This window comes from Atractosteus spatula, chromosome 7, assembly GCF_055471065.1.
Source record: "Atractosteus spatula isolate fAtrSpa1 chromosome 7, fAtrSpa1.hap1, whole genome shotgun sequence".
Classification (NCBI taxonomy): Eukaryota; Metazoa; Chordata; class Actinopteri; order Semionotiformes; family Lepisosteidae; genus Atractosteus; species Atractosteus spatula.
This window is the reverse complement of record NC_142712.1, coordinates 17177582-17200817: the sequence shown is the minus strand read 5'-3', so window position 1 is coordinate 17200817 and position 23236 is coordinate 17177582. Positions and strand designations below refer to the sequence as shown.

At 35.2% G+C, this 23236-nt stretch overlaps 1 protein-coding gene across 2 annotated transcripts in view; it reads right to left on the bottom strand.

The window, feature by feature from the left end:
* Window positions 1–186: 186 nt before the first annotated feature.
* Window positions 187–23236, bottom strand: part of c4 (complement component 4) — a 30223-nt gene continuing 7173 nt past the window's right edge. For both annotated transcript variants that reach the window (XM_088922538.1, XM_088922540.1), the window contains 31 exons: window positions 22325–22498; window positions 21651–21842; window positions 20144–20338; window positions 19025–19174; window positions 18462–18591; window positions 17848–17919; window positions 17070–17279; window positions 16786–16900; window positions 16371–16441; window positions 15836–15975; window positions 14507–14710; window positions 14093–14144; window positions 13695–13778; window positions 13062–13265; window positions 12398–12473; window positions 11878–12034; window positions 11378–11482; window positions 10765–10933; window positions 9754–9968; window positions 8874–9029; window positions 7186–7245; window positions 6543–6633; window positions 5488–5659; window positions 4658–4745; window positions 4209–4283; window positions 3477–3579; window positions 3107–3196; window positions 2637–2729; window positions 2462–2545; window positions 1013–1148; window positions 187–551 (listed from right to left, as the gene is read on the bottom strand). In XM_088922538.1, coding sequence (XP_088778664.1) covers window positions 410–551; window positions 1013–1148; window positions 2462–2545; window positions 2637–2729; window positions 3107–3196; window positions 3477–3579; window positions 4209–4283; window positions 4658–4745; window positions 5488–5659; window positions 6543–6633; window positions 7186–7245; window positions 8874–9029; window positions 9754–9968; window positions 10765–10933; window positions 11378–11482; window positions 11878–12034; window positions 12398–12473; window positions 13062–13265; window positions 13695–13778; window positions 14093–14144; window positions 14507–14710; window positions 15836–15975; window positions 16371–16441; window positions 16786–16900; window positions 17070–17279; window positions 17848–17919; window positions 18462–18591; window positions 19025–19174; window positions 20144–20338; window positions 21651–21842; window positions 22325–22498 — 4005 coding nt within the window. In that variant the 3' untranslated portion in view covers window positions 187–409. The remainder of the gene's footprint in view (window positions 552–1012; window positions 1149–2461; window positions 2546–2636; window positions 2730–3106; window positions 3197–3476; window positions 3580–4208; window positions 4284–4657; window positions 4746–5487; window positions 5660–6542; window positions 6634–7185; window positions 7246–8873; window positions 9030–9753; window positions 9969–10764; window positions 10934–11377; window positions 11483–11877; window positions 12035–12397; window positions 12474–13061; window positions 13266–13694; window positions 13779–14092; window positions 14145–14506; window positions 14711–15835; window positions 15976–16370; window positions 16442–16785; window positions 16901–17069; window positions 17280–17847; window positions 17920–18461; window positions 18592–19024; window positions 19175–20143; window positions 20339–21650; window positions 21843–22324; window positions 22499–23236) is intronic.

Genomic DNA, 23236 nt, shown 5'->3' with positions numbered 1-23236 from the left:
AGCAGCCAACCATCTGCCTTCCCCAAATTTTACATTAAATGCTCCACCAGTTAAGTTCCAATTATATAATTTAAAAGATTGGCATTGGCCCCAGAATCTAAAGAAGATGTGTGAAAAATATTATAATGAACTGTTTTATTTCAGCATTCATTAAGACACAAAAAACAAGATGCTCAGAAACTTTAATATAATAAACTATTTCTTGTACTTTATTGTAATCATACTTTATTTCAGTTTATTGTCATATGCACAAGTACTTTAAAAACTTTAGGAATGATTAAAAGTATGATTTAAAGGAAAGGTGTAGTGTTTTATTAGTTTCTATGTTTTGTCTAACAGTGACATTCTATACATTACCTTTTAGTAGTGTAATACAAAGTATTGAATAGTCACTGTGTAGTGCTTTCATTTAAAACCTGCATTGGTTTATTTCGTACTCCTGCATGAAATCATGGAGTAAACTGCAAGCTTTTCGGCTTTTGCTTGCCTTGCATTTTCCTTCTTCCGGAATTTCCTCAACCCATGTTTCATGATTAAGGAAATATTGGATACTGTAACAGAAACAGTCATTATCATCAAATCACCAAATGTATATTGCGTCACTAGATACAGTAAATGCCTTGATTGTTTACTTTTATTTTTGAAGGGGCTGTGATCCTGAGGAAAAGCCAGTGTACATTAATTTTATACCATTGCATCTTAATGTCACAGTACAATAATGAAAACTAATGGGGAGAAAAGGCAAATGCATATGTTACATTAAAGTGCCTTTCCCAGTGCTTAGCTACAACTTCTTTATATTCTGAAAGGTCACATATTGAAGTCTGAATGTGCTGCTTAAGATTTTAGCTTCTCAGGGAAACATCTGCTATACAGTATAATGCAGAGTCATTAACATTCTATGAGAGTTTTTTACTGTATATCACTGTTAGATAATTAGGACACATACTGTAAAATGACAAAACATGAATACAAAGCTCAGAGAAAATTGAATCTGATATGGTTTACTTACTTTCCATTGGTGTCTGTGGTTTCTCCGTCTTTACCCATCACCAGATATCCCTTGCCTACTTTCATTGAAAATTCACAAGAATGTCGCTTGACCAGGTTGCGAAAGAGGTGACCAGTTTGTATGGCTTCATCTGTACCTATTATTTAAAAAGATGGTATTATAATATAAAGAGCCAACAAATATTACACAAAACAACATGCATCTAAATGTTAATTTAGTGAGTCATGGTAACGTCATGGTCTCCCTACAATCTTACAAACAAAATTACAATCTTGTAATAGTGGTGACAGAGGTGAAGCAAACATTTGGGTTCTTACCCATTTTTTAAAATTCAAATCAGTAACTGATGTTCAATGTAGACAAGCACAGAAAATCAAACACAAATCAAACTACTTGCAATATGGAAAAGACAGAAATCAGATAATCTACTTTTGAAAAGTGTGTTTGTTAACATGCCACTTACATCTTTTAGATGTAAACCATGGAAAGGTCAACAATATTAGAATATACAGTACGTTGTACAGTTAAAAATGTAGAAATCAAGTTGGGATGTTAAAATACTAGACTAGTAATACCACATTGATAATATTGCATAAAGTGTACACTACTAAAACCACATTGCATAAAATGTGATCATCAGGTTATAAGAAAATAGAACTTGAAACATTCTTTAAAGGAATGTCGGTCACTAACAAGCTAAAAGAATTAATACTTTTGAGTGATGAATAGACTATTCAGCTCTTCAAGAATTCTCAATGACATTGACTAAGTCAGCAATATGGATTTATTGGAAATGAACAGTAAAACAAACCAGAGGACACAAGTGCTTTTAAAATTGAGACCAGGAGACACTTTTTTTACCCAGAGGCTTGTGGAAGTCTGGGACAGGCTACTAAGCCACATTGTTGATGCTGATATCCTGACTTCTTTTAAGAAAAGACTAGATGAAATCCTTGGATCAGTTACCTAATAGTGACTAAACACACTAAATGAGCTGAATAACTTCTTCCTTTTCTTTTTAACCATTGTTATGTTCTGGGCTTGGTGGCAAGCATTGTTGCCTTGCAGTGCTGGGACCCACGGTTCAATTCCTGGAGTTTTATGTGTGTGGAGTTTGTATGTTCTCCCTGTGATTTTGCGAGTTTCCAACCCCAGTCCAAAGGCATACTAGTAAGTTGATGGGTTTCTGGTATGCAAGTTTGTCTCTCTGTCCGTGTCCTGTGAAGAACTGGGGTCCTGTTCAGGGTGTATCCTTCCTTATGCCTGTTGCTTTCTGAGCTAAGCTCCAGATCCCCTGTGACCCTGTATAAGATGGATGTTCTGAACTATTTCTGTTCAGAGTGGATGAAGCCACTTATCACATTCTATTCACATTTTCAAAGATGGAAATTAATCAGTTAACTGAGTTAACTGTTATAAAAAGAAAGGCTGGGATATGGCAATACTCACTGATTCTTAGGGGTTGGGTAACCTTGACAGCAAAATACTCAAAGACACCATCATGGGTTGTGTTAAGGACAGTCACCACATAAACTATTTGAAAAAAAAATGTAATAGAGCATCAAAGACATGTTTCTTTCTACGCACATAGCATAATGCAGCAAAGTTATAAAAATTGTCTCACCATAATCTACAATTGGTTTGTAGCATGCAAAACTTCGGCGAGTATCTTCATTCATGTTCTTACTGAAGGTTGATTTAATTTTGGGGCAGCGTCCTTAGAAAAAAAATAACAACAAAATGACAGTTGTAAGACAACAGTACATGTGTTTTTGCTGCAGGGAATCTAATTTACTTTTTTAAAACTTTAAAAAGAGTTCAAAATATACACTGAATAAAAAAACAACTTGTATAGAAATACATTTAAGAATTTAAGAATCCCTTGGTCATTTTATGAGAAATGACAAACTGGATGATAGAAAGGAAGCTGTGTGATGTTTATGTTAAAGCATAGCAATATAAAATAATATTAATTTAATGGTGCATTGACCTTATTGGTGCATTATAGGGAAACCTGATAACACTTTGATTCTTGCACAGTTCATACATTAATATTGACAGAAAAATTTTGCTGAGCGATAGCATTTAACTTACCTTCTGCGCAGACACATACATCTTTATTGCACAGCTTAGAGACCATAGGGCTTTGTTTGGGTGCACTGTAAAACACATTGCATCTCCTACCTAAAAAAGTAACATATTTATCCATAGCACAAAAGACAACATTATACATTGCTAACAATAAAATGAAAAGCCCATAACACAAACATGTAAAAACTAAAATCTCAAAATAGCTAGGCTTCTTCCTTGTGTTGTTTTTCATCTAATTCCCTGATAATGTCTTCTCAGGTGCATTGATGTTATCTTTCTAACAGGAAGAGTCTGTAATTTACATGAGAAATTTGCAAATCCTTAAAAATAAGAAGAATACAAAATTATGCTTTTTTTGCTTTATTTTACTCACCAGGGTTATAATAATCATAGATGACTGCATTAGCAGGCTGCACCAAGCCAACCGGAGCAATCTGTTTTGCTGCAAATGTCACACATTCTTGTGTGTCTGTTATCTAGGGATAAAGACATTTGTGAGCTACGTTTCACCAGTAGTATATAAATATGTGTGTTGCTGTACTGTATATATTGTACAGTACTGCTGAACTAGACTGTAGCGAACATACAGTATTCCATGCTTTAGACAAGGGGTCTTTAAATGCTGGTACTGGAGGGCAGCTGTGTCACCAGGTGTTCTATGTCTCTTTAAAGATCAGAATTAAATTGTTGAATTTGTGCAAATAAGACAATTATGAGTTGATTTACTATAGGTTTTTAAGATCTGGATTAGAATGGGATCCTGCAGACACATTGGTGTAGGTTAAGAATTGACAACTCCTGTTCTGGAATACATACTATAGGTTATGAAAAACCTTCTATAGTATGTGTATAAATTGTTGAATATTGCAACTCAATTAACAATGTTGGTTTCATTAAAGTTATAGTATTCAATTTATATACATTTCTTACAGTTTAGGTGCACATCTTGTCCTGGCCTTTTGAGTTAAGCGGGTCTACCTATACAGTACCCACATTCTGTACATTTATTCTCCAGTTTAAGTAAATTCCTTCACGAAAACAACCAATCTGAAACATATCTGTATGAAAGCTGCCGTTGAATTTGTGAGGGGTGAGTATTTCCTACCTCATTAAAGTAGAGAAACAGTTTTCCTTTATCCAGATCATAATGATCAAGGTATTTGTCTGTAGATTTCACCAGCTAAGACAGAAAATAAAATGTCACAGATACTGAAGTACATGTATATAAGCTAGAATGCTTCTTATTATTGCAAACTATCTAAGTGGAAAGAAGATGTAAATATTTAAATTTCTCTTTTCCTTGTTCCTTGTTAATCTTGTGTATTTTGTTTCCAGAATAGAGGTGGCAAGTTTGCTTAACAGCAAAAGCTTTGAAAATCCCCATGTCATGATTTATCAAACTAGGCTTTAAAATTACTTGTAAAGAACAGAGCTGCATGTCAAAAATGTAAAAAAAGAGAGAAAAAATTAAATGGAAAACTAAAATGAGGTTTAAAAGAAACAATTCAAAGTTAGAAAATTCTACTCCTGTTAAATAAAAAGTACAGTACATACGTCTTCTAGATCCTGTGTTTTTGGTTCCAATCCACTCAGAAGTGAGATGTCTACAATCACCATTCCTGAAGAATTCCTCCCAATTGTGCTTTAAAATGAAAGAGAGAGAATTGTTTAATACAGTGTCAGAGTACAAATGTTCTGAGAGTTTTCAGATCAGTAATATAGTCACTATTTTACATAGAACATAATAAACAATTTAACTTGCTCCTTTGGAAAAATCTCCTAATATCCAGTACTGTGGTTTACTTAATGAACTCGAAAGCAACTAAATTACATAATTTTAATATCAGTATGATATTAAGTGACAGTATCACTAAAGTGATATGTTCTATGATATTAGAGAGAAAATATATGAATTAAACTCTCAATCTTTTATTACTTGCTGTATTTTTTTTTACTTTTTATAACATTATAAATAACAAAACTAATTAGACAAATCTGCAGTCTTGCCACATATCCAGGAACACAATTTACTATATATCTATGCTTCAGGCAATTTTGTGTAACCTGTAGTAAGACTGCAAATGTAGCTCTTTGCCATGACATAACCCCATAGAAACTAACATGGACTTTCAAACAACATATAGTATTTTACTTAAATATGACTGACCCATTGGTCCAAATGACCAAACAACTTGTGCTAGTCTCAGGTTGCCCATAACTGGCTACAGAAGTCTGTAAAAACCCACTCCACCAGCATGAACAATAAGATTTGTTTAGTTAATGATGAAATATGAGTGAAAATACAGTACATTAAAGTAGCTGATTTTGCTGCAAATGGCCGTGCCAGAGAGATCAACCCAAATTGACCTAAAGTGATCACTTACTTCACACACACATTGTACAAGACAGAGCTCTCCTTCTCCTTGGTGTCAATTTCACGTCTTTGTCTCCTTGTGTGCAGATCAAACCACTCAATCCTGCTCATGGGCTCATCTGCTGAAATGATGCTGTCATAGTTATAATAATCATCCAGGTTGTCCCCATAATCATTGTAGTCTGCAAATTTAACACAAAAGGAGAGGTCTAGAAACAGATACATACATTTGTACTTTTATTTTCCAAAACACTGTCATGCCTGAACTTTTGTGAGAATTCCATTGTATTATCAGGATTTGCAAATTTAGAGCATTTTCCTAAACATATTGGCAGAAATCTTAACTTTGGTTTATTTTCTTTATGGCATTGTATTGGCCATAAATCAACTGGCAGAAGGACAAAAAATGGCGATTGAGGTTTCTGTTGGTAGATGCTACCATCCCTGGTGTATGTACAGTATGGTCTGGACTGTTTCCAATCAAAGCCACCGTCTCTGATTACTCCTATGGGCTAAAAAACATATAAAGCCTTAATTATGTTTAAATATGTATGCTAATACAGCATGGATCCTATATTCAAATACTTAGGCAATATTATTCCTATTATAAGAAAAGATCACTTTTTTATCCATATACAATATCTTGCATTAGAAATTTGTCTTTTCACATACCCCAGCTGGCGTTCCATGAGAGACACAAGTATACAGACAGGGAGAGAGAAGCTTGGGGTCAGAGCACAGGGTCAGCCATTTATACTGCACCCCTGGAGTAGCTGGGGTTAAGGGCCTTGCTCAGGGGCCAAACAGAGTAGGATTCAAGTTCAAGTTCAACTCTGCCAGCCATGGGATTTGAACCAGCAACCTTCCAGCCACAGGCACAGATCCTTAGCCACAGTGCCACCACTGCCTACTAGGAGCAGTGGTAAACTAAGCAAGATGGATTGGAAGTTTGGAAGCACTTTGTATCAAGACACCCATTGGGGCTATGTAATGTTTTTTTAATTTACTGTAGTTTGCTGTGTAGAGTATATAAACAATGTAAAAATAAAGTAAAGGTAGACTTACTGTACTGAACTTCTCCTTGTAAGCTTACACGTAAATTAAAATAATCACATGCAGAGTCTGTCACCTTCATAGTCCTATATATCTGTACAAGCTAGAGAAAGAAAAGACAAAAATCAGAGCAAACATTTTTCTATTATGATCAACTTAATATGACAAGATGCGCATTAATACAGTATGAAAGACAAAACTAAGTATTGAACACTATTCAGATTCTCAGGAAGCTTTTACATTCTGACCCATTGCTTAAAACTCAGGTTGTAAAAAACAATATAATATAAGCTATATTAGCTTATGCAAACATTTAAATTTTTTTATGGCAGTAAAAATGTTGAAGACAGATCTAAATATAATATTTAATTAATGTCAATATATCAATCTTAAATGGAGAGAACATCAATGTTATTTTTGTGAAATACAAAAAGTAAAACAAGCATTAAAATGATTAAACGTCATATCAAATACACCTTCTTTAAATTTTATAATACTTAGAAATCATGTTTAGCTCTTAAAGATTACAACTAATAATTCAAACCTTTCAATAAAGCTATAAAGCAAACTACAATTCCCATTTTGCTCATTAAGTTACCATCCATGAGTGCAGTATTTTTGGAAATATGTAAAGAAAATTGTCAAGAAAACTTACTGTCAAAGTTCCACTTCCTTTTCCAGCAACATTGACAACAAGCTTTGATCCTGGTCTGACCTGTGTGGAGTGTAAGAAATAGTTTTAAAACATTTTTTTTACACTGGACTAAGTATGTTTTTATAATAAAATCATAAAACTTTAGGATTTATTGCAGTTCAAAGATTCTAAACCCTATCAATTTAATTGCGTTATTTATATAAAATCAAGATTTGTACTAATTGCAAGTTCCACATTTTGACAAAAAATATATTATTAGTAGAATTATTTTTTTTTCCTGGAGTACAAAGTAGAACATTCCAGATTCACTCTGCCAGGTGGATGAATAAAGAAGCAAAAAATAAAATAGGATAAGGGATCAGCAATACACTAAAGACAAAAGCTCCGCACGTTCAAATGCCCATCAGCAGACGCCAACAAACTCTGTTAAACTATTTCTCTTCATTTCAATGGAAAGCTGATTAAAAAGAAACAACTGCCTAAGTGCATTTTAGTTTTATTTTACCCTAAGGAATGTGCTCACATATTTGTTCTAAATTAAATTCTTTCACATTTCAGAACTCCTGTAGAGATTATTTCATGCTAAAGTAGATATCCAGGATACTCGACTTGTGGCTCTTCCAATTCAAAGCTTAAAGGGAATTTTCTTTAAACAGGTCTGTAATTATTAAATTGGGAAACAACAGAATACTGATTTTGTTTCATTTTGAAAAGATTGAGGCTTCTTGGAATGGTATCCGAGGTGTTCGCCATTCTAATTGCTTCAGTTCAATTTCAGAATGTAGATCCTGTTTTTTAATTTCATGTTATTCAATTACCATAAATATGAGAAACAGGGTCGCTGTGTTGCGTGCAAAAAACAAAACAAAACAGGCTTTGCAGTGCAGTTTTAGCTTTAAATCTTCTTGAGCAACTATACCTTACTTAAGCAATCTTGCGCAAATAATACCTGTAGCTGGATCAGCTCAGTATGATTTTCTGATCTGGGATAGAAGACAAAACAATACTGAGGACCATAAACTAATTCTCAATCAGAGATAAAGGTTCCTTTTTCCAAAGTTTCTTTGTGTTAGTGTTGTTGACTCTTCCTATCACTGTGAATAGTTTTTCACCAAGCACTGGACTGTGGGATATTTCCCACTAATAGGAAATATGTTATGTTATGTATCTCTGGAATGTACAGGCTTGTAATTTCTGGTGCAACACATTTATTTAGGATTCTGTAATTTTACAAAGATTGGCTTAATTAAAGCTGCCTACACTTCACCATGTCCTGTTTTTAACTGAATATCAGCATCACTTGTGCCACCTGCTGGCAGTTAACTAACTTAGAGGTCAGTTAATGAAAAAAAGTTTTAAATCAGTGGAAAGAAAATGCTCAAATTAAACTGGATTTTGGTACTGTGCATCACACAGACATTTGCTGCCTCTGCTGTACTGAGGAGCCAATAATGTAAAGATAGCTTTTGTGCAATTGTGACAGAAATTTGAATCCCCCCTCAAAGTCATGAAAAGATAAGATTAAGTGGGCATCTGACTGAAATATATAAACACGTATTGAGAAAGTCAGCCTCATGGACTTCAGAATCAACAGTGGGTGAGATTCCAGAACCAATTAGCTTCAAGCAACAAGAATGTGACATCACTTTTGGACATTAACATTTCACAATAGGTAATAGCTAACAAACCTTGTGTGTTGTTTCAGTTAAGGCATTTAGTTTGGTGAGTTTGACGGTGTCCTTTTTGCCTTTCCCGTGACAGAGATCCACAAGCAGGTCCAAATCTCTCAAATCCAGGTTCATAATACTGTACTCTGCTAGAGCCTCTAAAGCCACAACCGTGTCCTGGAAAGAGTAAGGAAACCGTAAGGTATGAGGTTAAAACATTTTGGATACATTAAAAGCCTGATGTCTAAACCAAGTCCTATACAGCATATCTGTGAAAAGGACACAGATGTGTATTCTAAAAAGGATTATTAAAAGGTATTGTTTTAATAAGAAAACCACTGCATATATTTTCAATATTAGGTAAAAGATTTTAGAATAAAAGAATGTATATACTATATAATCTTTAGATAAAAAAGGTAAGTTCAGACTATGCTGGTTGTACTTCTTTTTTGAAATGTAAAGGAAGTTTAAATCTTGAGAAATACCCAACAACATCAACAACAACAACAATAATAATAAGTGAGCAGCCCCTTCCGGTATTAGAAATAATACTAGAAAAGTATTTTGCCAGGGGGAATTTTAGAAAGATCATTTTGTCCTATAGTATATAGCACATTATCTTTGTCACTACATGGGTGCCTAAGTTTGCAGATTCTGGCACAGAGTATTGAGCAATACTTAGTTTCTGAGATCTAACAAAAATGGACCATGAAGAGGTAACACTGCTACTAATAATATTTATAATTAAAATTGAAGTAATGATTATTTACATCCTTTTGGGGTTTTATTAAACCAGAATAGGGTAAGCTCACATGAAACGTCAAATTTCAGAAAGTCAAGCATTTTTCCTTCTTGGCCTTAATCTTCGCAGACTGTTTTGTTGACAAGAAAGTAATCCTACCTGTGTGGAACGAAATCCCCCTCCAAATCTACGCTGTTCTATAAGCCATTTAGCCACGGACGTTGCATATGTTCTGTCTTCTACCAGTAATGTCTGGAGCAGGGCATAGGCGGTAGTCTCCACAGATAGTGAGTCTGCATGAGGGTCCTTTAATTTTTTTTCCTTTTGTTTTAGTTGTAAATTACCATTCGCTTCCCAGTGGCAGATTTTCTTTTCTGAAATAAAAAGGGAAACAAATCTGTAACTAGTGTTATGGCGCAATCTACTGAGGTACAGTGAATGTTTTGTGACAATACGTTTTTACTGTCCTGCATCATGTTATTTGGATTTTAGATTGAGAACAAACAGGTCAGATTGCTTCAATAGTATTGGGTAGTACTGATCATCGAGATAGCTTGAATTATTTGTTTCTGTAAACAAATCCATTTTAAAAGATGTGTTGAGTTCAAATTGCAAAAATCCATTGATTAAAAATAAGTTTAAACAGACACTCAAAAAGCCATTGGAAACTGACAGACCAAACCACGCCTGAGTAGTGAAGACCACTTTGTTGTCTTTAACATGATTGAAGCAATCCTGTCTGTGAGAAAAGCTGACTAAAGACTGGGATGCAGTTCTTCAACAATTGTGCCCCTCTTTTACCCAAGGATACACCCTGATTTGCCATAACCCTTATCATGGATAACAGATGAAAGAATGGATGTTCTGTATGTTTAATTTTTTTTTACTGCTCCTTCCCTTTTACGCCTACAGCTTTCTGCTTTTAAAAGCTGTTTGTCTTAAAGTAGCCACATAATTTGGCCATGTTACTGTGCATCAAACATCAGATAAATTAAAATAATAATTTAATTTATTTAAACAATGGATTTTGAAATGCCATTGTCACACAATCTCAGTGTCTTATTTCAATCCTTTAAACACTCAAGAAAAAACGAACCATTCTCATTGCATAACCAAAGGACTTCTTGGTTTAAAAGCAGCACACAGAACAGCTGGGAATAAGTAACTAACCTTCATCACATTTTGCAAGATCTCTCAGCTTCTGTTGTGCTTTAGTGGCAGCAGCACTCCTGAGTTCAGTTAGAGACAAAGCATATGCTGTAATAGCGATAGTGAAAGGCCGTTGAAGAGAATCCAGTTTCTGCTCCAAATACTGCACAGCCTTATTTATTGAATGTCTCTGAAAAGAAAGGAAGAACACTGCACATAAAGTTTTTTCTAAACAACCTTCACAATCATCATAAAACAACAGAGCATCCACCACATACCGGAACGACTAACTAATTTAAAAGAAAATTAGATTTTAAAAAAGGGATAACAGTTGTCATTGTGGGTTGTATTTAAAAGTTTTTTTTTTGAGAATCATAAGAACATTACATGAATTACTCATATAGATGCAACACAAACTGTCATTATTTTTATTTAACAGTATAGACTGTTATTTTTATTTAACAGTTTATAGAATAAAATAAGCAAGACATTATGACAAATTTAAAACAAGCAGAGCCTTGCCTTTAGGGGTATTTGAAACTACTTTAAATCTGAGGTCTTGAAAATGTTTTGTTATACATACAGTAGTTTTTTTTCCCCATATGCATAGTGATAAAGTCTGATAGATTTATACCACTTCTGTAATGTTGGGCTGCTGGAGGACTTCTTTGGAGTGATGCATTGCAATTATCACGAAGGAAGTCAATGAAACATCTCCTTCAAATACCCCAACTCCACCCTGATATGAAAAGAAAATATCATTACATAAAAAATTACGTTAATGCTCCTCAAATAATGTTTTTAAGAATTATCTATCAAATATTGAGGGTTGCAAGCACAGAACATTAAGGAACTTGAAACCTAGTTTATACACTTTTATAAACTATTTATTTAACTAAAAATTTACTAATATATAAACGGTGCAATGACTGTTTGAGAACATAATCTCTAGTGAATGATTGCTCCCTTTGTCTTACATTAATTTCTAGGGCTTCTTGACTTTTGCTTACTAGGATGAGAGTGTTTCACAGATGTACTCTAAAAGTATCTTTGACTACAAAGCTTAATCAATCTACAAATGCTTAAATCAGTTCATAAACAGAAACATTACAAACCTTAAAAATCCTAATTTACCTGCATGGTCCTGTCATAAACTGGGTGTGGGTCATGGAAAGCACCACTCTCAAGTTGTTGGGATATGAGATAAAAAACCGACTGACGAATATATTCATTTTCAATGTCTATATAGCGTCTGGTTCTGGTGAGCTCCTTTGCAATGAAGGCTGTCAACCTGTAAAAAGCCACACATGTTTTAAATTGCATATTTAATTGTATTAATTCCTTCATTTTTGTAATGTTGGAAGCTTCTGTAGCTTGTTTCTCTAATCTGTAGGACATTTTCAAAGGGAGTGTCCAGAAATATCAAAGGAAGCAAAACTACATTCTTCTCCAAAATCAATTTATTTTGCCAGAGCACTAGAAAAACAGAATTGGGTTTTAAAATCACTTGTTTATCAAGTGTAGAATACAAATACCTGATACAGCCTTTGAATGGTTTATTGATATGAGATTGTGCGTATGCATACTCTGAATTAACTAAAGTATTTCAAAGTAAGTGCAGAGTCGCTAAAACATGTTAAGTGTTAATCCTTACCACACACTACTAGGAGTACTGGAAAATGCCCCATATGATCCATCGTCTTTTTTGAAGGTGAGTATTCTATTGTAGCCTAAAGAAAAAAATGATTTTATATTCAGATGCTTGAGTTTATTGTACTTTAAATGTAAATGTAAATATAAAATTTATTTAATTTAAAACGAATAACTGGAATATTTAGACAGAGCCATCTACTGAATGTACGGTCATCTGTATTTTGATACATTTTAAGGCAATATGTCCAAGATATTTTAAATACACCCACATCCCCATTCAAGTCTGTGAAATATTCTTTTAAATATTCTTAATAAGCAATATGTTTATTGTTGTATTAGGGCACAATAATTTGCATATATATCCCACCCTTAATCCCAGAAAATAGGTTTAACATGATCAATTAATCAGATAGTTATTAAAATTCTTTCTTCTGAAAACAAGAACAACAAGGAAATGTACAGTAATATTCTTCAAATAATGGATCATATTTACACAATGGAATTAATTTGAAAAGAAGCAGTATGTCAAAACTGGTCAGAATGCACACAGTTATTTGTGCAATGGGCTTAAATATAAATGTATTATTTAACATTTGCTTGTGGCTTTTACATGTGTGCTCGGTTCTGTGTGAATAACCTCCTGGGAAGCAAAATGTAAGTCTTACCACTCTGAATCATTTCAATGGCTTCATCTTTGCGCTCGGCTTTCAGGTATATCCACTGCTCGCTGGCATCAAGATACCTCATGGCGTGTATCGCTGGAGACATTGTCACCATGGTTTGCTCCGCACAGCCTTTTGGAAGCTGAATGAGCTTATTAACTCCTTCCAAGTTGAGGCAGTTTTCCACAGATTCTCCCATAACACCACCTTATAAACACATATCGGAAGAAATCAAATTAGAGGGACTGCGTGGAAAGAGACAAAATAATTTTGCTGCCATGTGGTTTTGACCAATAAAATGTACCTTTACTGTTATAGGAAAATAAAGGAATAAAAAAAATATAAATTTTTAATTAAGAGAGAAGATGGGGTGTTTGGAGTCTCTCGTACAGTAGATCAATTTAACAAAGGATTCACAATGTTGCTTATAATGACCTTTTTCATAGACAAATTCAAAATATCCTATCAAAATATAAGTGTGAAACACAGGTGTTAAATTCAGCCAGCCCTGAAAGTGCCACCTGATCACACTAGCATAGTGTGTCTGGAAGAAAAAAAAAATCACATTGAACAGTTTTACACAGTTTTTTTTCTTCTATCTCATTAACAAATGCGTGTTGTGTAAGATCCTCCTACCTTTAATGCTAACAAATGCTTCTGACTCTATTCCAGGAATAGAACTGTCAAGGCTTGGAATGTCAATTTCCAATTTTTTGCCATCTGCAAAGATAATTAGTGCTCAGTATTTGTGCTCAACATTGTATAATAAATGTGTATATGTAATCAATGTGCAATCAAACAATTTGGAGACATTTACTTTAGAATGTGTGGTAGTAATACAAATAGCTTTAATGAGAAATGAATGCATTCCAAAATTTATTTTTATCTTACTAGTATTGTATATTACTGGTAAATATTTTTAAAATATGTACTTATAAACAGACTTCAGCTTTCTCAATAGTTATACTGGAAATAGTGAGCTTTCGAAAGGCTTAAGGTCATTGCATACTGTATGACGTCTATAAGCAAATCACCTGTAGCATTGATGTTGTATTCTGCTTGTTCTGATAAGAGCACACCTTCGCCCTGTATGTCAAAAGAAGGTTAGTAGCCTCCCATTCAACAATATTGCTTATGAAATATGGGAGAACATGATTCACTCCTCACATTTGTATTTTCATCCCAGCTAATCCCAGACCACAACTAATTACAATAAATTAGCATTTTGTTTTGTTTTCACAAGCTGTATGCAATTGTAACTGCAAATATTTTTAATACATCAAAGGTGTCAGATTTTAAGGTAATACTTAATCATGTACAATTGCAGGAAACAAAAATATTTTTAAAATGTGCAAAAGTCTTCAACACTTACACTTACACAAAAAACATTTCAAAGATGCCAAAGGTTACATGAACTTTTAGATCCCTTGAAACTGAATGATACAAACCAAGACTTTGAGTGTCTTTTCTATCGCATCTGAAACATTGCCTGAGGAGTACGCCACCACGTGAATGGGAATCTCCAGAACTTCCAGGGGAACCACAGCAAAATACACAGGCACAGCTGAATTTCCGGGAACAGTGATCACCTGCTTCCCATCCACATTACCTGCACTGCAAATCTCCTTCACAGTTTTCATTGTAACTGTGACCTGGGTGGGAGAATGAACGTGACTGAGGTTAAAACAAAAGTTAGCTCTGGCAACCATTATCATTTTATAGAGACAATAATGAAACATTTCTGTACCCAGGTATTCGCAACTGGTGATTAAGTCTGTCCATCCCGACAGAAAACGAAAACAGAGGTACAGTGGATTCAGTACCTGTGCTTAAGCTATAACGCAGGCTAAACAAAACACTGGACACTGCAGGCAGCAGCCATTTCCCAGCTGGTGTATCGTACTTTTTAATGATACTAAGTATGCACGACCTTTCACTTTAAAGTTGGCACACATTACAGTAGTTCAGGTGGGTAGCTGCATCAGCATGCGTAGGCAGCAAAGGAACAAGTAATAGATCTATTCCATGCTGAAAAGAGAAGAAAGAAAACACAACGTTTCGGCCGTGGAGCCTTCTTCAGGTGTGAGAAAGACAGGGCAGAAAGCAAAGGTAATGTAACAGGAGAACAAAAGCTTGGAGAGAGAAGGACCTTGAGGCGGGAGCAGGGGACAGACAATAGGCTTTTAGAAATCTTTAATCTTTTTAATTTTTAATAAAATTAAAGATTTCTCCAAGCCTATTGTTTCTCATTTCACCTCTGAAGGCCATGAACAAACTCTCCATCTGTGTTCAAAAAGATGGTTTTCCAAACTCCTACATGTTTGTCAATGACAGATTAATTTTCTTCTGAATTCTCTCTATTCATTGTAGATTTAATTTCACACCTCTCTTCACCTATCCTGACTTCACACTACCTGATTGGCCATTCTGTCTGTCCCCTTCTCCCACCTCCTGCTCCTCCTCTCTCCCAGCTTTTGTTCTCCTGCTACTGTACATTAACTTTGCTTACTGCCCTGTCTTTCTCACACTTGAAGAAGGCTCCACGGCCGAAATGTTGTTTCCTTTCTTATCTTTTCAGCACGGAATAAACCTATTACACATTACAGTAGTTTGGGATTTTTATATTCAAATGAGAGTGGGTAGCTCCTGTTATAACTGCCATGAAACAGATTGATCAACTGGTGAAATAAAAATGTCAGTATAAATCTCCAATCTAACTCTGCCAGTTCTGTTCAATCTTTATTGTTGATGTAAGATGGTAATTAGAAGACTGTTACCTCTCGTGATTCAGGCTGGTAGTTATATACTACAGCTTTGACCTCCAGTTGCTCATTCCTCTTAACAGAGTAAGGCAATTTTAGAGATACAAAAAAGTCCTGGAAGACTGTGAATTGTGTAGGTTCAGCTACACAGAACCCTACAATGTGGAAAAAACAAACAAAATACTTGCAGTATATTACACTGATCCTATTGAAATATTCAAAGAAGACATTAAATTCTTAAACAAATTGAAGACGTTTTGGTACCAGTACCCAAATCATGTGCTTTATTTTCATGATAAATATTCACATACTTTGTATTTAAGAAATAAGATACAAAATGATTCCTTCTTGAGTGTGATGCAAACAGTATCAAAATATAACATATGTGAGGGCATTCTGTGAAAAGAAATTAGAATACCAAAGACTTTTGTACATTTTGACTGGTTTCACTTTACAATATGCTGAGTCTGTGCTGTATAATTATAGTTATAATCTTAATTCTAACATTCATAAGAACCCAAATGTTAACAGAAGGGAATGTGTGCCTTGCCTTTTCTTTTAGAGATTCCTATTGTCTGAATTTCCCAGCTTGTTATTGAATCTGGCAAGAAGACTTGGTGGCTGAAAGAAAACCAGAAACATTTCTTTTTTCTAATTTTTAAAAGGTACTGCCTGAACAAACATCTCAGGTTGATTAATGTATTTTTTAGACATAATAATAAAGAGTCTGGCCATGGAAATAAGATATCATATACTGTGACTGAGTTCCTATCCGAATTGAATTAGTTTGATTATTCTACATCATATTACCAGGTTTAAAATTCAGCTGCAAGTGATTTTGAAATAAATATTTTGTATTTCATTTTACAGTAGGCCTGTGATTATCTTTAAGGTAATTCAGTGTCATTTGCAATTTAATGCACAAGGATAACAACATCCTACTGATATCCAGAGCTTTGACTTACTGGAGAAGTCCAGATTTTGGTACGTCAAGTATCTCCCAAAGCCAAGTTTGAGGAAAGTAACTCCGAAGACGAGCAGACGTTTCATCAATTACATTTTCTTCTTCACTGCCTTCAACTGGCAAAAGGGAAAGTAATATCCAGATATTAGGCTACCAGTTGAAAGTGAAACAGGAAATAAGAGGCTGAAAAGCTTTGATCCTAGTCCATAACTCTACCATTTCAAAACTGACCAAGTAACAACAAAGACAAAAAAAAATCTCTAAGGATGGTAATATTGATCTTACTTCTTGCTAGTCCCATTTTTCCCCTCCCAGTTTTCTTGATATATTCCCTTAGGTCACTGGCCTTCTTGCAGCAATCAAGAAAAACTCTCTGGCACCCAGATGACTTGTGCCTTGTCTTTGTGACTCTTTTTTCACAGGAGTGTTTCATTAGGCTCAACTTCGCTCCATCATTGCAGCATTTCTTTAGTGCAGCATCACTGTATTGGTTCACTGTTGACAACACAGGCAGGAAGTGATGGCTGATTAAGAGCTCAGCTAACAAAAACACTATTATTATGGTGATAAGAATAATCAGCCAACTGTACATCTTTATTCAAGGGGACTTACAGTAATCTAAAAAAAGAGTTCTTAAATGCAAACATAATCAACAATTAGCTTTGTTTTGCACTCTTCAGTGTTTTTCTTTTTTAGACCCATATTTTTAACATCACCATTTAATCCATATACAGTAGCTCTGTGTCTTAGAATACAAAAAAAGTTGCCTTTTAACTGGATCTACTAAGAAACAACTAAATGAGTCGGACTTGATTGGTGAACGTGATGGGTTGGCTACTATAACACTTAAGACAACAAAGCTGTTGCAAAATAAGAAAACAATGGTGGAGTAAATTGTTGATGCACATAACATACAGAAAATATATTGTAACATAACACATTATAAATGTATTGTAACTCCTGATTGTGTCGATTATATATAAGAAGTATGCACCACTGTTTATTATTGTAATTTGTACATATTATTCTGATAATGCATAATGTGTTCCAAAAGTTAACATACCTATGGCGGAAAATTCTCTGTTGTAATTGTATGCTCGTTTAGGCCGCACCTTCCTATTCTTACACGTGCGATCTGGAGTGGAATAAAAACAAACAGAATTATGTTGCATTATTTTAGAATGTTCTCAATAGACCTACAGGAGGAAGCTTAGGGATGTGGAAGGCAGGGTGTAGTTTCACATAGAGCTGGACACAGAATTGTGGCCACCTGCTCATTTCTGTTCCTTCTAAAAATATTTAGAAAAAAGGTACTGTATTAGTGGTGAAATTATCTTTCACAAGTTGGAGAGACATTAAAATTGACTAAACTGATCGAAAGGAGAAAGAAATTATTTGCTTGTACCCACATTTTATTTGTTGTTCTTATATTTTGGAAAAACAGTTCAAATACTGATTTCCATCTGCACTTGGAATGGTCTGCAAGGAAAAAAAGGCAAAGACTCTTCTTTTTTAAGTCCAAAGTAATATAATCATACTGTACCATGCAGCACTTAATGGTAATCTCTTCATGACCAGCAGTCTTCACCTACAGTACCTGGAAATGGGTGTCCAGATATAATGATAATAATATATTACTCAGGAAAGGCATGTTCTATGTTATAACATTATTCTCACCAATTCTTATGTTAGCTTCCATTTTAAAGTTAGTTAAGAATGTCAGACCAGCATCATGGAAAACATTTACAACGTTTTCACCCCCTCCAACTGAACAGCCAAGATCATAGGAGTTCATGTAGCTGAACACCTGAAAGAACCAAGGAGACACATTACCTTATCAGGATAGCAGTGCTGAAGACCTAACTGTCATTTTTATTCTTATTTGGCTGAAGTACCCCCTTTCAGATGTAATTCTTATTACTATTCTACAAAAATGGAAATTTAAAGACAAGAAATCATAATTTAGGTGTGCAGAAAGCAATAAAATGCATTATCCCCACATTATTAATTCACCACTTTTAGAACGTGTGAATCAGTTTATGTCTCTTGCCGTGCAAATGTGTACTGTAAATCTAATCCTTCAGATTGTCATACAGTATATACTGTAAATCTTAAAGTTCTAAGCTTGTCCTTTCCTATTGTAGATATATAATGCCGTACTTTTAACAAGAAAGCTACATACAGTCATACTCACAGATTAATCAAAAAGTATACACTGTTTTAATATTTAGCAATTTTACCTTGGTAGGTGTGAGTTTGTTCAGCTTGTTGAGAATGTAAACTGCAGTGTCCACAGCAGATAATGCCACCTTTTCTGCTTGGTCTGTTTTGATTGTAATGTCCAGCACTTCTGCAGGTTTGTATGTCTCCCTGGATGTAGTGACTTCTATCTGAAAACATAAATCACATCAAAAAAAGCCAGTCTCATTCTGTCTGCCCTAATCTGAGTTATTTCTAAGAGCATGCAATCAATTCGCAGACACATTGGATTTTCAAACAAATAAGCATGATGCCCAGAATCTGTTTGGTAAATCTTACCATTTGATGATGAGGATTTTATCAGAACCGCATATAATGATGTGTTAGAAAAGCAATAAATATTATTAGTTTCCATTCTCATTCCCTGCCTCTCATAAAAATATATTTAAATTGTAAATGTCAGAAGACACAGAAAATCCCCCCCTACATAATACAATGTACAGTATAATAATGGTATTATAATATATTACAAAATGATAGTGATAGTGTAGCGTCACAATTCTGAAAAAGACTAGAGACATTTTTTGGCTTGGCTGAGGAGTGAAGGCATAAAGCCTTGGGAACTTTATCCAATTATCTCAATGGTGATAATAGTGGAAAGGGGAAGGATGGAAAACATAAAGAATAAGAAGTAAGGGGTAACCGTCAATATTCACATAAGTTTGTGAAAGCTTGTAAGAAAGCTTTGGGGTTGCCTTTTTCTTTTTACATTTTTCACTACATCAGGAATTTGAGTCCCTGTGAAAAGTGGCCCAGAAAGCACTGTATATGCACAAACATGATCTTGACAAAGGACAAAGGCAAAAATTCCAGTGGGGATCTGTGTCAATGTGCATTGGCCACAAGGACAGAAGTAAAAGCTTCTGCTCCTGTGTCTTCTACATGTGTGAGTTCTACGTGGCAGAAGACACAAGACATACTATAATAGAGCAAAGGACAGAGCTGGTGAAAGTGGGCACAGAACAGATGAGAAAATGTGTCCAAAAAAAAAATGTAAATAAATGGAGACATTCTAAAAATAGGAGAGGTGCAATAGGGAATTCTCAGCATTGGGGGCATCTTTGATCCTCACAGCTGTAATAAAGGGAGAAATTGCTTACCTTTCCTTTGCACACATCTTTGACATCAACCCAGACAGAGTCAGCAACCATTTCTGTCTCTCCCTGATGTTCTGTGAAGTAATAGGCGATCAAGCGGAAAGCAGGAACCATGTCATAGCTGAAGGGCAGACGGATCCTTGTGAGGCTCGTCCGTCGTACTCTACTTGCTTGAATCACCATGCCTTTGCTCACCATCTGCAAACAAGACAACCGACTCGTCAACATTTAAAGCTATAATCTATCCATCCATTTTCTAACCACTTTTGTCCAATACAGAGACGTGGGAGAGCTGCATCTTATCCTGTATCCAACAGAGTGCAATGCAGGATACATCCGAGACAGGATACCAGATCATCTCAGGGCACACAAAGACACAACACACCGGGGCCAGTTTTCTGAAGCCAATTAACCTATCTGCATGTCTGACAGTGGACAGTGTCAGTGGAAACTGGAGAACCTGAAGGAAACCCACACGAACACAGGAAGAACATTCAAACTCAATGCAGATAACAGCCCAGGAGTTGAACCCGGGCCCCGGCAATGCTAACTACTGCACCACTCTGCCGCCCCTAAGCATACAATCATGTGGCTAAATTGGATCATTATTTAATCCCAAATGATGCTTTTTGGTTTCATCATTTTTTGTGGGTGTGCTTTAATATTTTCATGGAATTTTCTTAATTTTTGTAAAGAAAAAAAATATTAAGTAAGTCCTACTCCCGCAACAATTTATTGCTTACACAAATTTTTCTCCTTATTATTATCAGTAGTTCTGTAAAGCCTTAATTCAATGGTTGAACACATGTGATTTGAATCATGAATTTGCAAGGGCTGTTTTGCCGGAAAGAACAACAACTAGTCCATAAGGATGTGTCAGAAACTCATCCTCTAATTGAGGAAGAACCAGGGTGGAGCTGCAAGGATGAAGATGAAGAGGAGTGAGGGCTGAGAAAATGAAATGAGGAAGTTTGTCAGCAGGAAGTGTGAATGAACAGGTACACAGGCTACAATGTAGTACTACACCTGGTTGCCAGTCCACTAAAGGGTATACACAAAAAGAAGCACATATCAATACGTTAGAGACATCGATCATTGCAGATTACATGCCTTTGAAAGACAGGAAGAAACCAACAGACATGGTTAATTCCCACAGGAATGGAGGAGAAACAGGCAAACTCGCCACATGTAAGTTGTCCCAGTCTAGAACTGCTTCCCCCGGACCCAAGAACTGTGAAGTAGAAGCATTAACCAATATGTCACCATTCCTCCCTTCTTTCTTGTGTGTTTATTAATATTAACCAGAGGCTTCAGCCTCTCAGGAAAATTACAAATGTAACCACTGGTAAAACCTCAAAAGCATGAATATGGGTAAATCATCCTCATGTTTTAAATGTTGATGTATGCTCTTGCATTTAGCAGTACCATTCACAGTGAGCATTTTCAGTAATACCATATCAAGCAGGGACAGAAACAAAGGAAAAGATCACCAGCACTGCCAATTACTAACCAGATAGTAGATGTAAGTAGGGTTTGCAGTGCCAGGGGGCTTTATGTCTCTGAAAGTCACTGTCATATCCTCATTAGGACCCAGGAGGACTTGTTGCACCTCAATGCTCAGGTAACTCCTTGATTGAGAATGGAAAGCAGCAGCTGTAATATGTCCATTACTGATGTCACCAGATTCCCCGTCAGCAATAACCTTGCATTAAGAAAGTGAAGACAGTACATTTAGAAAACCAACAGTTTCCAAAAAATAAAGTTAATAAAATGTAGTATTTTATGCAACATGTTAACAAAAATGTTTAGTGGTTTTGAAAGTATTTAAACTGACAAAAACCAATGCTTTTTGACTAGAGACTGGAAAAGATGATTGTTTAGTTTAAATTCTTAAAATATATTTAGTCACAAATGATTTATTGTGGTTCTTTAATTGGAATTACCAGTTTTATTTCACATTATTTCACAAATGCAGACATCTTTATACTCAAAATACTCATCAGACACTAGGCCTCTGATTAGTCATGCAAGCCAGAGTAGATTGAAATATTCTAAAGATGTAAACTAAGATAACACTACATACTCACAGGCCGATAAGCTGTTATTGCAGGTTAAAATGAGAATGCCTTTACACTGCTCAGAAATATCCCCTCACACTCAGTTTATTGAAACCTATGTTTTTACCTTTACATCAAGAGATGTTGCCTGTTCAGGCACCTGGAAGGTAAACACAACTTCACCATCTTTGTTTCCTTTCTTATCCAAAATCATTTCTCTCTCATTGCCACCTGACAGATGAACAACAGCCTTCATTTTCAAGTTTGGGACTGGAGTGCCATCCGGATATGTTGTAGTAGCCTATAAAAGAAAGGATCTATCATTAATGTTACACATACATTGTGCTGTGTCAATTAATACATTACTTAAGATTTCCAATTATTATATTTGTTCATATTAAAAGAAATGTGATCATTCTGGATTATTTTGTGTGCTGTAATACCATGAACTAACTTATATCGCTAAAAGGTTAATGGAATGTATCTCTGAAATAAATGGATAGAGTTTAGTATGCTGTAAGAGGTAAACATAGTTTTAGATCAAGCTTCAAAGAAACAGCAGTGATGTGACAAGGACAGGCACTTGTACTGGATGGCTGAACTAAAAAAAAGCCCAAAGATGACTCTGAGACATAACACAAATAACTGCCAGACATAATGTAGCCCACTAAGCTTGAAGAACACCATTCATCCCATCCCATAGTCATTCAACTCATCTAGCCAATTTGGTAGTTACAGCCATAACTAACTGCAGCTCATCCAGCCATTTCTTGAAAGAAGGGTATCTGCTTCAACAACATGATTGAGCAGCTTTTTTCATCCTTCCATAACTTGCTTGGTAAAGAAGTGGCACCTGTTCTCAGTTTTAGATGCACTATTATTGTTTTTTGGTCTATAGAACATCACAATTATGGTCTTGGCAGTTTGCTTCCAAAATGATGCATTAAGTGAAATAAACATTATTTATTCTATTTGGATCTGGCAATTGTACCTCCTTTTTAACTGCTTATTCATTTTAGCAAGTGGCAATTATGATGTT